The sequence below is a fragment of the Aphelocoma coerulescens genome, unplaced genomic scaffold (genome assembly GCF_041296385.1).
Source record: "Aphelocoma coerulescens isolate FSJ_1873_10779 unplaced genomic scaffold, UR_Acoe_1.0 HiC_scaffold_94, whole genome shotgun sequence".
NCBI lineage: Eukaryota > Metazoa > Chordata > Aves > Passeriformes > Corvidae > Aphelocoma > Aphelocoma coerulescens.
Window position 1 is genome coordinate 24,367 of NW_027184076.1, and position 12,195 is coordinate 36,561.

At 51.4% G+C, this 12,195-nt stretch overlaps 1 protein-coding gene across 1 annotated transcript; it reads right to left on the reverse strand.

Annotated features, from left to right (window-relative positions):
• Nucleotides 1-11,407: 11,407 nt before the first annotated feature.
• On the reverse strand, nucleotides 11,408-11,950 carry LOC138102600 (heat shock factor protein 5-like). The gene has a single exon (XM_069000321.1). The coding sequence runs from the start codon at nucleotides 11,948-11,950 to the stop codon at nucleotides 11,408-11,410; it is 543 nt and encodes a 180-aa protein (XP_068856422.1).
• Nucleotides 11,951-12,195: the final 245 nt, after the last annotated feature.

Below are 12,195 nucleotides of genomic sequence, written 5' to 3' on the forward strand. Positions count from 1 at the left end.
TGAAAGGAACCTTTGATGTTCCTGGTGTTTAAGAACTGTGGAGCAAGCTGTGAGCTTGGCCTGTGGCAGTAGAGTAAGGAGGCTGAGCTGGGTGGGCAGAAAGAAAATCCATGCTCATGTCTGCAGCAACAATAGCAAAGGCATCGCTGTGTAATAGCTGCTTTTGCATTTCAGAGCTGTCGCAGAACTAAAAGCCCAGCTTTGCAGAGAGAACGTTGCTTGCTGACAGTAGCCAGGCTGCAATATCTAATTCAGAGCAATATGCAGTACTGTTGAATTAGCCCATTTTACTTTAGTGTGAGGCACTTGGAATCCCATTGCTATGCAAGGTTATGATTTCTCCTTAGTAGAGCTGGTTGTAGAGCTGGTTGTAGAGCTGAATAGAGATAAGGTTAGAAATGACAGGTAACTGCCTGTCCCTCACACTCCTGCCTGTTCACAGAGCCCAGAACCAACCTCAGGCTCTCCTCTGGCTCCCTCTGCTCCTGGAGAAGAGGCCAAATGGGTGAAAAATGTCCGGAAATCTCCAGCTGCCATCAGACGTGAACCTGAACGTCCTGAGCCGGTAAGTGCCAGTTGTGGTTGGGGCTGTCTTTAGAGGAAATCAGAGCTGCAAGTTTCTGAGCGGCCAGCACTTGCTGGTGGTGGCCGAGGATGCTGAGTGCTGGAGTCCTGGCAGGACCTAGCGATTCCCCCCAGCCAGTGAGAGCTGGAACACGGCCTTTGAGCTGTCATGTTCAGGCCCCAGCTTGCTGGGATTCCAAGAGGGGCAAACACGAATCATGAAGGCTCCCCTGTCGCCAGAGAAGGGAGTGCTCCAAAGACACCGCTCTCAGCCTTGCCAGACACGTGGGGGACACGGTGGCCTGGAGAGCCGTGTCCCACTGCACAGGCTGGCCAAGTAGCTGCTGGCACAAAAGCTGTTGATGTGAGCACACAAGGGCTTTGGGGTGGTTTGTCCACATGAGCTTCTTGGGTGGGCCGAGCTGGGAGTATTTCAGAGACACACTGGGGACGGGGAGGTGCTGCTTGAAGTCAGGGACTTTGGTGCCTTGGTTGCCAGGTTGTTCTTTGGCCTCTTCAGGCAGAGCAGTGAGGAGCAGAGCTGACAGGGGCTCTGAGTGCGCCTGTGTTTTTGCTTTTGATAAGCTGCAAAGAGATGGTTGTATGATAGAAACAAATTTGCTTCTCTTTTGTCTAGCAGGACAGGTGTAAAATCCTACCACATCCAGAGAGCGAGGCGTGGAAATGACTTGAAGGAGCAAGTCAAGTAAAGTAAATTCGGCGCTGGAAGAGTGAAGTTCTGTCACTCTAAATCAGCGTGATGCCTGGAGGGTTTTATACCAGGTTTGCACCTAAGCTGATGCTAAAGAAGTACATAAGGTCCAACATAGACCTAAGGTTTGCACAGCAGAGTTTAGGCTGACAGCTAAGGGAGCATACATTCAATGGTCTTTCCAACCCAAAAGGCTAATGAGAAATGTTGGTATTTCTGCTCTCCTTCATTGTTTACACTATAGAAACATATTTTCTGAGATTTTGCAATTGCAGCTACAAATCATGGCCAGGTTAAGTTATGTAAGTGGTTGTTGTGCCTTTAGAATTGTGCAGGTCAATATCAGTGTAGCTGCTTCTGGTCATACAAAAAGCTCTTTCAAGATACGTCTTAAAGAGAAATGGGTTTTCCCTTTGCATTCTTAAGTGCAAAGCCTTCTCCAGGAAGTACAGCAAACAGGTTATCTAGATTGCCTTTTCACAGTGACAGAACACTCCCCCTTTAATCTGCCTGGATTGCACAATTCTCATCTGTATTAAGGAATTTCATTTAGTCTCTGCTGTAAGTAAGTGATTTCTGTGCAAGAGGGTTGATCAAGGATAAACCCAAATTAACAAGAGTGGTATTTGTTAGGGCTCATCATACACTTTGAACAAGCCATACCATCAAGCCCAAAGCTAATATGGCTCCTTGTTAAATATTTCTGATGGATTGCACATCCTTGTGTGAAGAGGGAATTGGGATTTAAAGCCAGTATTTATGCATATATAAGCATTGTGCATGAACATTGCATGTTCAGAATGAAAACCAAATATCACCTGTACAGGGTAAACACTGCAATAACACAAACACGCTTCTCCCATCAGGTTCACAGGCAGCTTAACCAATTCTGTGCTTGCACATAGCCTGTTCTGGTATCTGGTGTCACTCTGAACCGGGGAAAGTCACACATAGATACTGTAGGACCATGAAAATCTCTCCAAATACAAACCAGTCTCCAGGTGACACAAGTGCCTACAGCAACCTCCAATAACGTAGCAGGGAACCCAGATTTGTTGTGTTCTCTTTGTCATTATGGGTTTATAATTCACAGACTCCGAGAAGGGCTTGAGTTGGAAGGGACCTTAAAGACACTCTAGATCCAGCCCCTCTGCCATGGGCAGGGACACATTCCACTAGCCCAGGTGGCTCAGACCACATCCAAGCTTTGGCAAATACCCAAGGACACCTTTTCTGTTTTTCAAGGTCAGATTTCCATGCTCCTATTCACAGATGGCTCCAGTCTCATGCAGAGGATTGCTGGGTTGGTCACTCTCATCTCCACAACCCAGCAATGGTCCTATTTTGGATGGCTCTCACTGCTCCCAAGGCCCCAGGGACCAGCTACTGCCTTTGTTCCTTCCGCTTTCCTTTCCAGGATCAGTGATTTACCGTTACTTCCTCCACGTCTGAGACAACTGGAAGAGATAAGGCACTGCGGATGCAGCTTCTGACAGAGAGCTGATAACACTCAGCTGAGTATTTTATTCTCCTGCCACTACGCTGTCAGGCTGCCTACACAGAGTTCCTCCTGCTTGGAAAGGGGCTGGTGTGAGCAGCAGGAATTGATGCTGGCTGGAACACTTCAAAGAACTGGACAAAAGCAGCCTTCTCTGGAAGGCCACCAGCTGCCCTTTGCCAGCAGCACAAGGTGTGAAGGCCCCTTTGAAGGCCATCCCTGCACAAGGACAGCCTGGCCTTCCAGTACCTCCGCCAGTACCCAGAACACCTTTCAGGCTTTGGGGCTGGCCCTGTCCCTCGCTCTGGAGAAGCAGGTTGCTGTTAGAGCTCACATATCCACAGTTTCTGGCTGGATTACCACGTTTTACCACAGAAAGCCCTTCCGACAACAGTACACAGAGGCTCATCTGCAATACAAGGGCATTTTTTTCCAACTTCTCCCTTGGACCAGTGTGCAGCAAGCACACCTGGGCCTCATTCAACTCTCTGTGTGGGCCAGGTGTCAGCTTCTGTTGGGAATTTAAAGCTTTTACCCTACTTTCCACAGCAAATCATGAAGCAAACTCAGCTGCACCAAAGCCCAAATTTCACTTTAAAAATTACAATTTTCATTTTCCTCTATTCAAGCCATGAAGAAAACAAACTTTACTTGAGTGAGCTGGAGGCACAGCGTCCTCCCAGATCATTCACGAGCAGAACAATACTCCAGGGGAAGACTGGCAAAGCCAGAGTTTCCTGATACTTAGGAAGCTTTGCAAAACCTTCCCACCTGTGGTGGTACTGCACCCTGCTGAATTCCTGGAGCCCTCACTCACCTCAGGTAGAGTTTGGACAGGAAGGGGCAGGAGGAGGGAAGACTTTGCAAACACTGTCACGAGGCCAGGGCTGTTTTCATTTATGGTGACACGTTGCAGTACATAATCTTTTATTTAATGGGAGGGAGGGAGGGAGGTGCTGAAGGGCAAAAATTCTCAGTAACAAGGACATCTTCCACTTAAACAGCAAGGTAAATGAAGGGGAAAGTGCAATCCTATCTTTCCTGGAAGGGATTTTATACACATTATTGTTGCTGAATACATGCCTAGACAGTGGTGATTTAGGGCATCTAATCAAGCTCCCACAGTATCATCACATCTGTTTTGCCACATTTTCTTTCTTGTTTTCATTGGGCACGATTTCTCCTCCCCGGGTGGCTCCTGGCTGCAGTTCTACGCTCAGGGGAGCCCCGATTTCTCAGCAGGCCTCTGCAGCAAGTCTGTAGCCAACGTGTGGCTCTGCTGCCAGCCCAAATGTGCCGTTCCCTTGCCCAGCCTGGCTGCAGCTGGGGGGATCTGCTGGGCACGGCTGGGGATTTTCATGGCCAAAATCCTCCAGCGTCCTCACGTCTACATCTGCCCCTTGCTTTGGAGAGCACAAATCACAGGACACTCATCTCAGTTGACAAATGTCATTTATTACAAATTGCTACACCCGCGCTGACAATATATAACTATACAGATCTAACTTTAAGTTCAAAAAAGTAATTTATTAGACTTCTACAACAATGCAATGTAAAACTATACAAATACCCACTTCCGTTAACAAAAATTAATTTATTGCCAACCTCTACAACAACTCACTATACACAAAGATCAACTGAAGGTTAACAACTTAATTTATTGCATACTACTACAACCGTACAGCCCATATATCAGTACAAAAATATCACTATCCTTCTCTAAATAGCCCTATGCCAAGAACTCAATAAACAGCATTCTACAACTGTACAACTTTACACATATTTAAATAGAAATAAAGACATTTATAACCACCACAAGATACAGATATAGATGAAATATTAGATATTACATACTATATCTAGAAATACATACATACAACAAACCTATCTCTAGGCAACCATACAAATCTCCATATCCATACAACGAATCAATACCAATATATAGCTGTACATCTCAACACATATGTAAAGATAGTTATACATAGAAATAGATCAATATACATATAAAAATATAAAAATAGACATATATACCTAACCAAATACCACTATACCTATTTAAGTAGCCATATGCCTAGAACTACATCAATAGAAATAGATACCTAGAAAACAGTATACATAGGAAACAGAACACAGACATAACAACATACACATATACTTAGATAGATAGATACACATATATATAATTACAAACATATATATATACAGCATACATCCATAAATATAACAACATACATATAGAAATATACCTATACAAATAGCAACCTACATATAAATATCCATGTAATTATCACTATCTTATGAGCAAGTCCATACATCTTTAAACAGAAATACAAGCAGAGGGATTCCAGCCGCCCCATTTTCAAAGCCTCTCCCTCGGTCTCTTCCTCCTGTGCAGCGCAGCTCTCCTGGACAGGGACAGCAGATGGGACACCTGGGAAGCAAAGGGAACACTGAGTCAGGATCGGGACGTTTCCCTTGGCAGCAGCTGCACTTCCATCAGGGAAGAGAAATCTCAGAGCCTCCCCAGGAGGCTTAGAAAGAAAAACCAGGCCCAGCGGGCCAGGCTGTGGCGAGCGCAGCCCCGGCGGGACCGTCCCGCAGCCCCCGGCAGCGCGGCACAGCCGGCACCGCTCCCGGGCCCTGCCGGCGCAGCTGCCTTGCCCAAGGACAGCCCCTGTGCCGCCCGGGGCAGCCGCGCTGAGCGGCCCCAGCACGGGCAGGGCCCGCTCCTGCCCAGCCGGCCAGTGCCCGCGGCCAAAGCCCACGCCAGCCTCACGCCCACCCTGCCTCAGCGGCCCTGGGGCCTCACCCAGGCTCTCGGGTGGCAGCAGCAGGTTCATATTCACTGCTCTTGCTGGCGGCCTTCAGCTTCTCCCTGCTGGTTCTCATCAGTCTCTGGATGTTCTCAAGGACTTCAGGGCAGCTGTGGCAAAAGTGGAGACTCTGGACTTGGTTCCATGGCTTGGCAGAGCCACAGTCCCAGATCCCTCTGTGCTCCCTGCTGGCCCCCTCCATCCCCTCAGCCCTGCCATGCCCTCGGCAAACGCACAGCCGCCTTCAGTTTCTTCAGACCCCCACAGTCCTCTCATGCCCCTCAGTCCCTTCAGATCCATCCTGTCCCCTTAGACCTGCCACCCCCCTCAGCCTGTGCCACTTCCCTGTTACCTCAGTGCCACTTCGCCCTCTGCTCCCTCAAACCCCCCAGTCCCACCAGCACCTCAAGGTCACCGTCCTTTCAGTGTCGCTGCCTCCTCAGCGCCCTCAGCCCCCTCTGGCTCACCGCCCTCCAGCAGCTCCTCAGGGCACAGTGCCTGCGGCCGCCGGCAGCTCCCACCGCTCCAGGGACACCGGGGCTGCAGCTGCTGCTGCGCCCGGCCCGGCCGCCAGCTCGGAGCCAGCACAGGAAGAGGGGACAGAGGGGGCACAGGGGGAAAACAAGAGATTAAAAAGGTGGCTGAGGGCAGAAAGAGCTTAGAATGCAGCCTAGGCCTATATAAACATCAATCTATGTATCTAAACATCCAAATACTTCTAACTATATAACTGCGTACATTTATAAATATAACTTAGATATATATATAAATTTTTCTCTACACATATATAAATATAACTCTGCAAATCTATAACTGTAACTGCATATGTATAATTACATCACATCTATAACTATATATATAAATTTAACTACACAGATCTATAAATATATGCACCTATAAACACAACTCTATAAATCTATAAATACTATATGTAACTAATAAGTATAGTGTAAATACTATAACTAACTATATGGATATATAAATATAACTATAGACATCTATAAATCTATCTATAAACAGAGGGATTCCACCTGCCCGATGGTCACAGGCTCTCCCACGGTCCCTTCCTCCCACGCAAGGCAGCCCTCCTGGAGAGGTAGATCAGATGGATATCTGGGAAGCAAAAGGAACACTGAGTCAATATTGGCCTTCAGGCATCTCTCCTTTTGGAAGTAATTGCCTTTCTATCAAAGACTGTAGAAGGTGACCTGAAAGGCAGACTCTCCCTTGGGAATTTGAAGCCTGCTCTTTAAAGAACAGGGAGCATTCCAAGTTTTCAAAACCTCTGAAGGTTTGAAGTCTCCCGATAAAGTCTCAGCACCCACGAGAGCTTGAAGCACAGACAGTCCCAGCTCCCACACAGAAGCCCAGCCTTGTTCCTCCTCTGTGCTGACACAGACACCTCAGTCCTCACTGAAATGGCTGAAGCTGAAGGGTGCTGTGAGCTGAGTTACGAACCAGCTCCATTACCTGGGACCTACAAACTGCCCTCTGCAGTGAGCAACAGCGGCTTCAACTCGACCATCAGCTCTGGCAGGAAGAACTGGGAGGGAAAGATCTCCCCATGAGGCCTGCAGGCTGCACCAGCCTTGCTCAAGAACGCAGATCCAAGGTGCTCTCTCTCTCCTATTAAGTTAAGTTTTTCCTTTCCAAATCATAAATCCTTGTGTTTTATCATTTGCTTGGCCTCAGAGCTTCTGCTGCTTGTATTTTTAATGTGTCTCACTAGGCCTACCAGCAGATTGGTCATACATTGATTTAATGTTCTGAGACAAAAAGCTCAGACTTCTACATTGACTTTTTGCTGGGGTTTTGCTCTCTTGCTTCAGGAGTCACTCAGTGTTGCCTCCAGAGCACTGTCACCCTGCAGCAAACTCATCCACAGACTTCAGCTCCAAACTGGGACACCTGGGTTGGTGACACAACTCCCACAGGGTCAGGGTTATTCATGGCTCTCTGGCCACAGCACAGCACTCGGTGTCAGTGCCTCTGGAGAAGCGTGGAGGGCAGGGCTCGGGGAGGCTGTGCCAGGGCAGGATTTGACCTAAAGGCACCAGGAAGCACCAACCCTGCAGACAAGAGCTCAACTCTTCTCATCTCCCTTCCTGCCAGAGGCAGGCTCAGAGCAGCTGCCTCAGAGCTCTCTAAAGCAGTGTGGGCTCTCTCCTTACCAGGCTCCTTGGGCTCCAGGGACCTCTTTCTGCAGCTCATGGCGCCAGGCAAAGCTCCCTCTGCTGCAGCCCTGTTCCCGGCCTCCCCTCCTGAAGACTCAGGGGCAACACTACGATTGTCCTGAAAACCAGAAAGAAAGAAACCCAAATATCACTCACTGTTTTCTGCAGGGACACAATAGATCAGAGCCTGCCACATTTTCTTCTCTTGAAGAAGAAAATGCTTTTGAAAACTGCTGTGTCTGAGTTTACAGAAGACGAAAGGTCATCACACTTGGCAATGAGATACTGGGGATCCCAAAAAATCCCACTCACCACCTTGACTCTGCCCTTTCTGGCTAATAAATCTGCAGCAGGCAGTGGGTGTGCATATTAAACAAAACAGAGAAATTCTTTGGCAAAGTTGTATAATAATATGCAAAAAGGCCTGTGCCAACACAGGAACTGAAAAGTCCAGGCACATCTGGGAAGAGGCAAGAGTTAACAGGAAGGGGATTCCTAATCCAAAGAGGGAATCTGTCAAACACAAGGACTCATGGTCCCTGACTGAATTGCTCTTCCACACAGAAGAAGCCCCTGGGCTTAAAGGAGTCCTTAACCCGTTCATGTCCAGCATCACCATTGTCCTGCTCACCAATCACACAAGTCATGGGGCCTCAAAACCAACACTTCTGCCCCCTTAAAGCTCCACTGCTCACACACTTCCATCCCTTGTTCCTAACAAAGAAGTCTGGGCCCCAAAGGCCTTCAACAGTGGAGAAGACTGACTTCTCAAACACAGTCCAAAAGCTGCCAAAGCCGACAAAGTTGAATGTGGGGCTCACACTGAACACATGAAGTGGGCACTAAGGAAGGAGTTCTGCCAGCTCCTGGCACAGGGATGTGCTCCTCCCTCCACAGCCCTGAGCAGAACAGCAGAACACTCTCATCCAGGCTGCAGCTTTGCAGGGTCTGGATGGGAACACACATCTCTTCCCACAGAGATGCCCAAGAGGAAGGTGCCTGAGCTCTGGAAAACGGAGAGCAAGGCTGGCAAGTTTGCCCAGCTGAGGATTTGCCAGATAGAAACAGGAATGGAGGCACCAGGCTACTGAGAGGAGCAGAAAGCTGCAGCTCCAGCCCATCCCCAAACAGGGCTCTGGCAGCGCCTGCACGCTCGGCACGGCTCACACAGCAGCAGCAGCAGCTGCAGCCCAGCCCTTGCTTTGCCTTGGCCTTCCCACCCAAAACAGGCAGAGCCCACGTCTGCTGCTCTAACAGAGGCACCTCTCGCATGCCCCTCCCTGCATGGGACACTTTGCCTTCAGTGGCAATTCTCCCCACACTCTTCTCTTCTTTCCCATCACACAGAGCCTCTTAGAACCTACAGAGCATCACCACAAAGGCCCCTGCACCAGGGATTCTCCCCAGCAAAAGGAGCACCCAAACCTGGCCACCACCGGCTCAAACCTCTCATCCTCCCTAAGGGGGGAGACTTTTCATTCCCTCTTCTTTTGGAAATCTTGCTTGACCAAGCAAATCCTTCCTCGTCCATTCAAAGCTTAATCCAAGAAGCCTTTGCTTCTCAGCCATGCAACAACATCCACAGCTCTCAGCCCAGCCCCTTTCACTCCCACCCAATGGAGTTACCTGAGCAAAGGGAGACCTTTCAGGCAGGGATGGTGACAGCATCTCCTCCAGTGTCTCAAGAACAAGGTCTAGATCCAGGGGTGGCAATTCCTCTTCCCCAGGACTATTCCAAGCCCAGCTGGAGGCCGTCCATGCTGCACAAGCAGCACTGCCAGCTGGAGCACTGGGGGCTGAACTGCCTGGCGTGGCTGCAGGAATCCAAACACATTGGTCAGGCTCCAGAATGTGGCTTTGGGACACAGAGCTCTATTGCTGCCTTGCAGCAAACATCACAGGAAGCACACAGAAACTCAATTCCAGAGATGTACTCTGACTTCCCAGGGGATTGGAAGACTGATTTCTTCCTCTCAAACAGTGTTTCCTCTAACTGATGGGTATGTATATTAAAGGATGGATTGTAAAACTGATCTACACACAAAGACTTTGTAATCTCAGCCTTTTCTATCTCCCCAGCAGCTTTTGGATGTGGCTGCTTCTGAGTTTCTCATCCCAACAGACCACAGAAAGTGGATTCACCCAGGAAGAGCTCAGATCTGCAGACACACATGCTAAAATTCAAATCTGATTGTATTGTAAAAAGCAACCTTGTGGGTGAGGCTGTATTCTGCAGCTGCAGCAGTTCTGGGGACACACAGAGCTCACTGAAATTTAATAGCCTTCTTTGCAGGAGAGACAATCTGCAAACTCTGCAATATCCTGTCAGCATCCTAGTTGGGCTTCATTCCAAGAGAGATGGGGGTGCACCTGACACTGACCGGTTGTGGACCAATGTTTTCTGCCTCTCCCTTTCATCCCTACAGAGAGGCTGTCTGGAAAATGGCCAGAACACCCTCCAAATCTGGAGGAAGGACAGGAAAAGCAGACAGAGACTGGTTTTGTTTTCATGGTCCTGCTTCCCCATACACTTGACACTTTCTACCTGATTCTCTCTTGAGATCTTCCCACGACAGAGCACTGTGCAAAAAGACTTCAAATGGTCACTTTCCAGGACCTGTTTGAATAGCAAGGGTACAAACTGTCTCCCTACCTGATGGGCTGTAGGCTGGGGTGTGCTGCTCTGAAGATGTGCAGCTGCGCTTCTGCGGAAGGGCCACGGAAGTTCTCGGATGGTCTACAGGCACCAGTGGAACCATGAGCTCAGGGTGGCGTTTAAGGTCCATGCGAACCAGTGGAATGACGAGCTCACGCTTGAGTGGAAATTTGCATGTGCCTGGTTCCTCAGATGAGACCCCAGGAAGTCCAGAGGTGGTAAACATTCTCTTGGGAGCTGGTGGGGAAGCGTCAGACTCCTGAGCACCTGGACTTGTCCTGGGAGGTCCGGGAGGCAGCTCTAAACCCTCAGGTGAGACAGCACCGAGGTGCTGGGATGAGGGAGCTGTGTAGGAGGCAGGGAAGAGGAAAGGAGGCACAGGGAAGACTAGGTCAGTATTGGTTCTCAGGTATGTTTCCCTTGGCAGCAACTGTACTTCTATCAGGGAAGAGAAAAGTTCCCATCCTCCCAAGCAGGATTACAAAGAAGAAAAAAAAAAAAAACATGCTTCCGGGCTATTCAACAACCAATTCCTTGTCTACTTAGCTCTCCCCTACTCATTCAACCGTCTGGGAAAACCGTCCCGCTGCAAATCCTTGGCAGGAGGCAGCTGCCAGAAACCCAACTGCCGGGTCTTTTCCCTCTGCTCCAAAGGGACAGGAGGCTCCCTCCAGCTGGGCGGGACCACAGCCGGGCCCTCGGCTTACACACCCGCACGGAGAGCTCCCCAAGCAACCCCAGGGGCGGGCAAGGAGCAGAGCCAGCCACGGCTCAGGGCTGGGCCGGCTGCAGGCCCAGCGGGCCGGGCTGTGGCGAGCGCAGCCCCGGCGGGACCGTCCCGCAGCCCCCGGCAGCGCGGCACAGCCGGCACCGCTCCCGGGCCCTGCCGGCGCAGCTGCCTTGCCCAAGGACAGCCCCTGTGCCGCCCGGGGCAGCCGCGCTGAGCGGCCCCAGCACGGGCAGGGCCCGCGGCCAAAGCCCCCGCCAGCCTCACGCCCGCAGCTCCCACCCCGTCTCACCGGCGCCGGGGGGGTGCCCGGCGGGGAAGTGCAGCAGCGGCCGCTCCGTGTTGAGCTGCTGGAAGCGGCTGGGCTGGCGGCTGCGCACCTCCAGCCCGGCTGCCAGCCGCTGCCTGTTGGCCCTGGTCAGGCGCTTGATGCGCAGGAGGAGGTCGGGGCGGTCGCGGCGGAAGTTGGGATTCTTGAAGTGCACGACGGCCCCGGCATCGCCCGGCACAGCCGCGCCAAACCAACCCAGCACCTTCTGGAAGCCGTAGAGATTGAGCTGCCGGACGACGCTGCCGAAGTGCGTGGCTTTGAAGGAGTCCGGCAGCGCCGCCCCTCCCTCTCCGCCCGCCCCGTCGGCGCCGGCCGGGCTGAGCAGCTCCTGCTCAAAGAGGGCGCGGTCGATGAGCAGCCCCTGGCCCTGGGTGTCCCAGCGCACGGAGCGGACGCGGGGGCTGTTCGCCAGGCGCCACAGCTTGGCGGGGAAGGTGCTGGCATTGAGCCCGGCGGGCAGCGGCAGCTCGGCCATCGCGCCTGTCGCCCACTGGCGCCGCAACGGCCGCAGCTGCACCGGCGGCGCGCGGCCTGAGGGGGGCGCTGCGCTCGGCCCCGCGCGGGAACGAGCGGCACAAAGCCGGGGCTGCGGGCACAGCGCGGGCGGGGCGGCTCCCGGGGCGCTGCCCGGGCGCGGCACGGACCGGAGCGGGGCAAAGCCTTTCTTTCTCTGCGTGGAATCGTCCCTCTGCCTTTGGCTCGCAGCACGACCCCAAACCA

Excerpts from the sequence above, each read along its gene's own strand:
- LOC138102600 (XM_069000321.1), bottom strand. The coding sequence starts at position 11,950 with ATGGCCGAGCTGCCGCTGCCCGCCGGGCTCAATGCCAGCACCTTCCCC.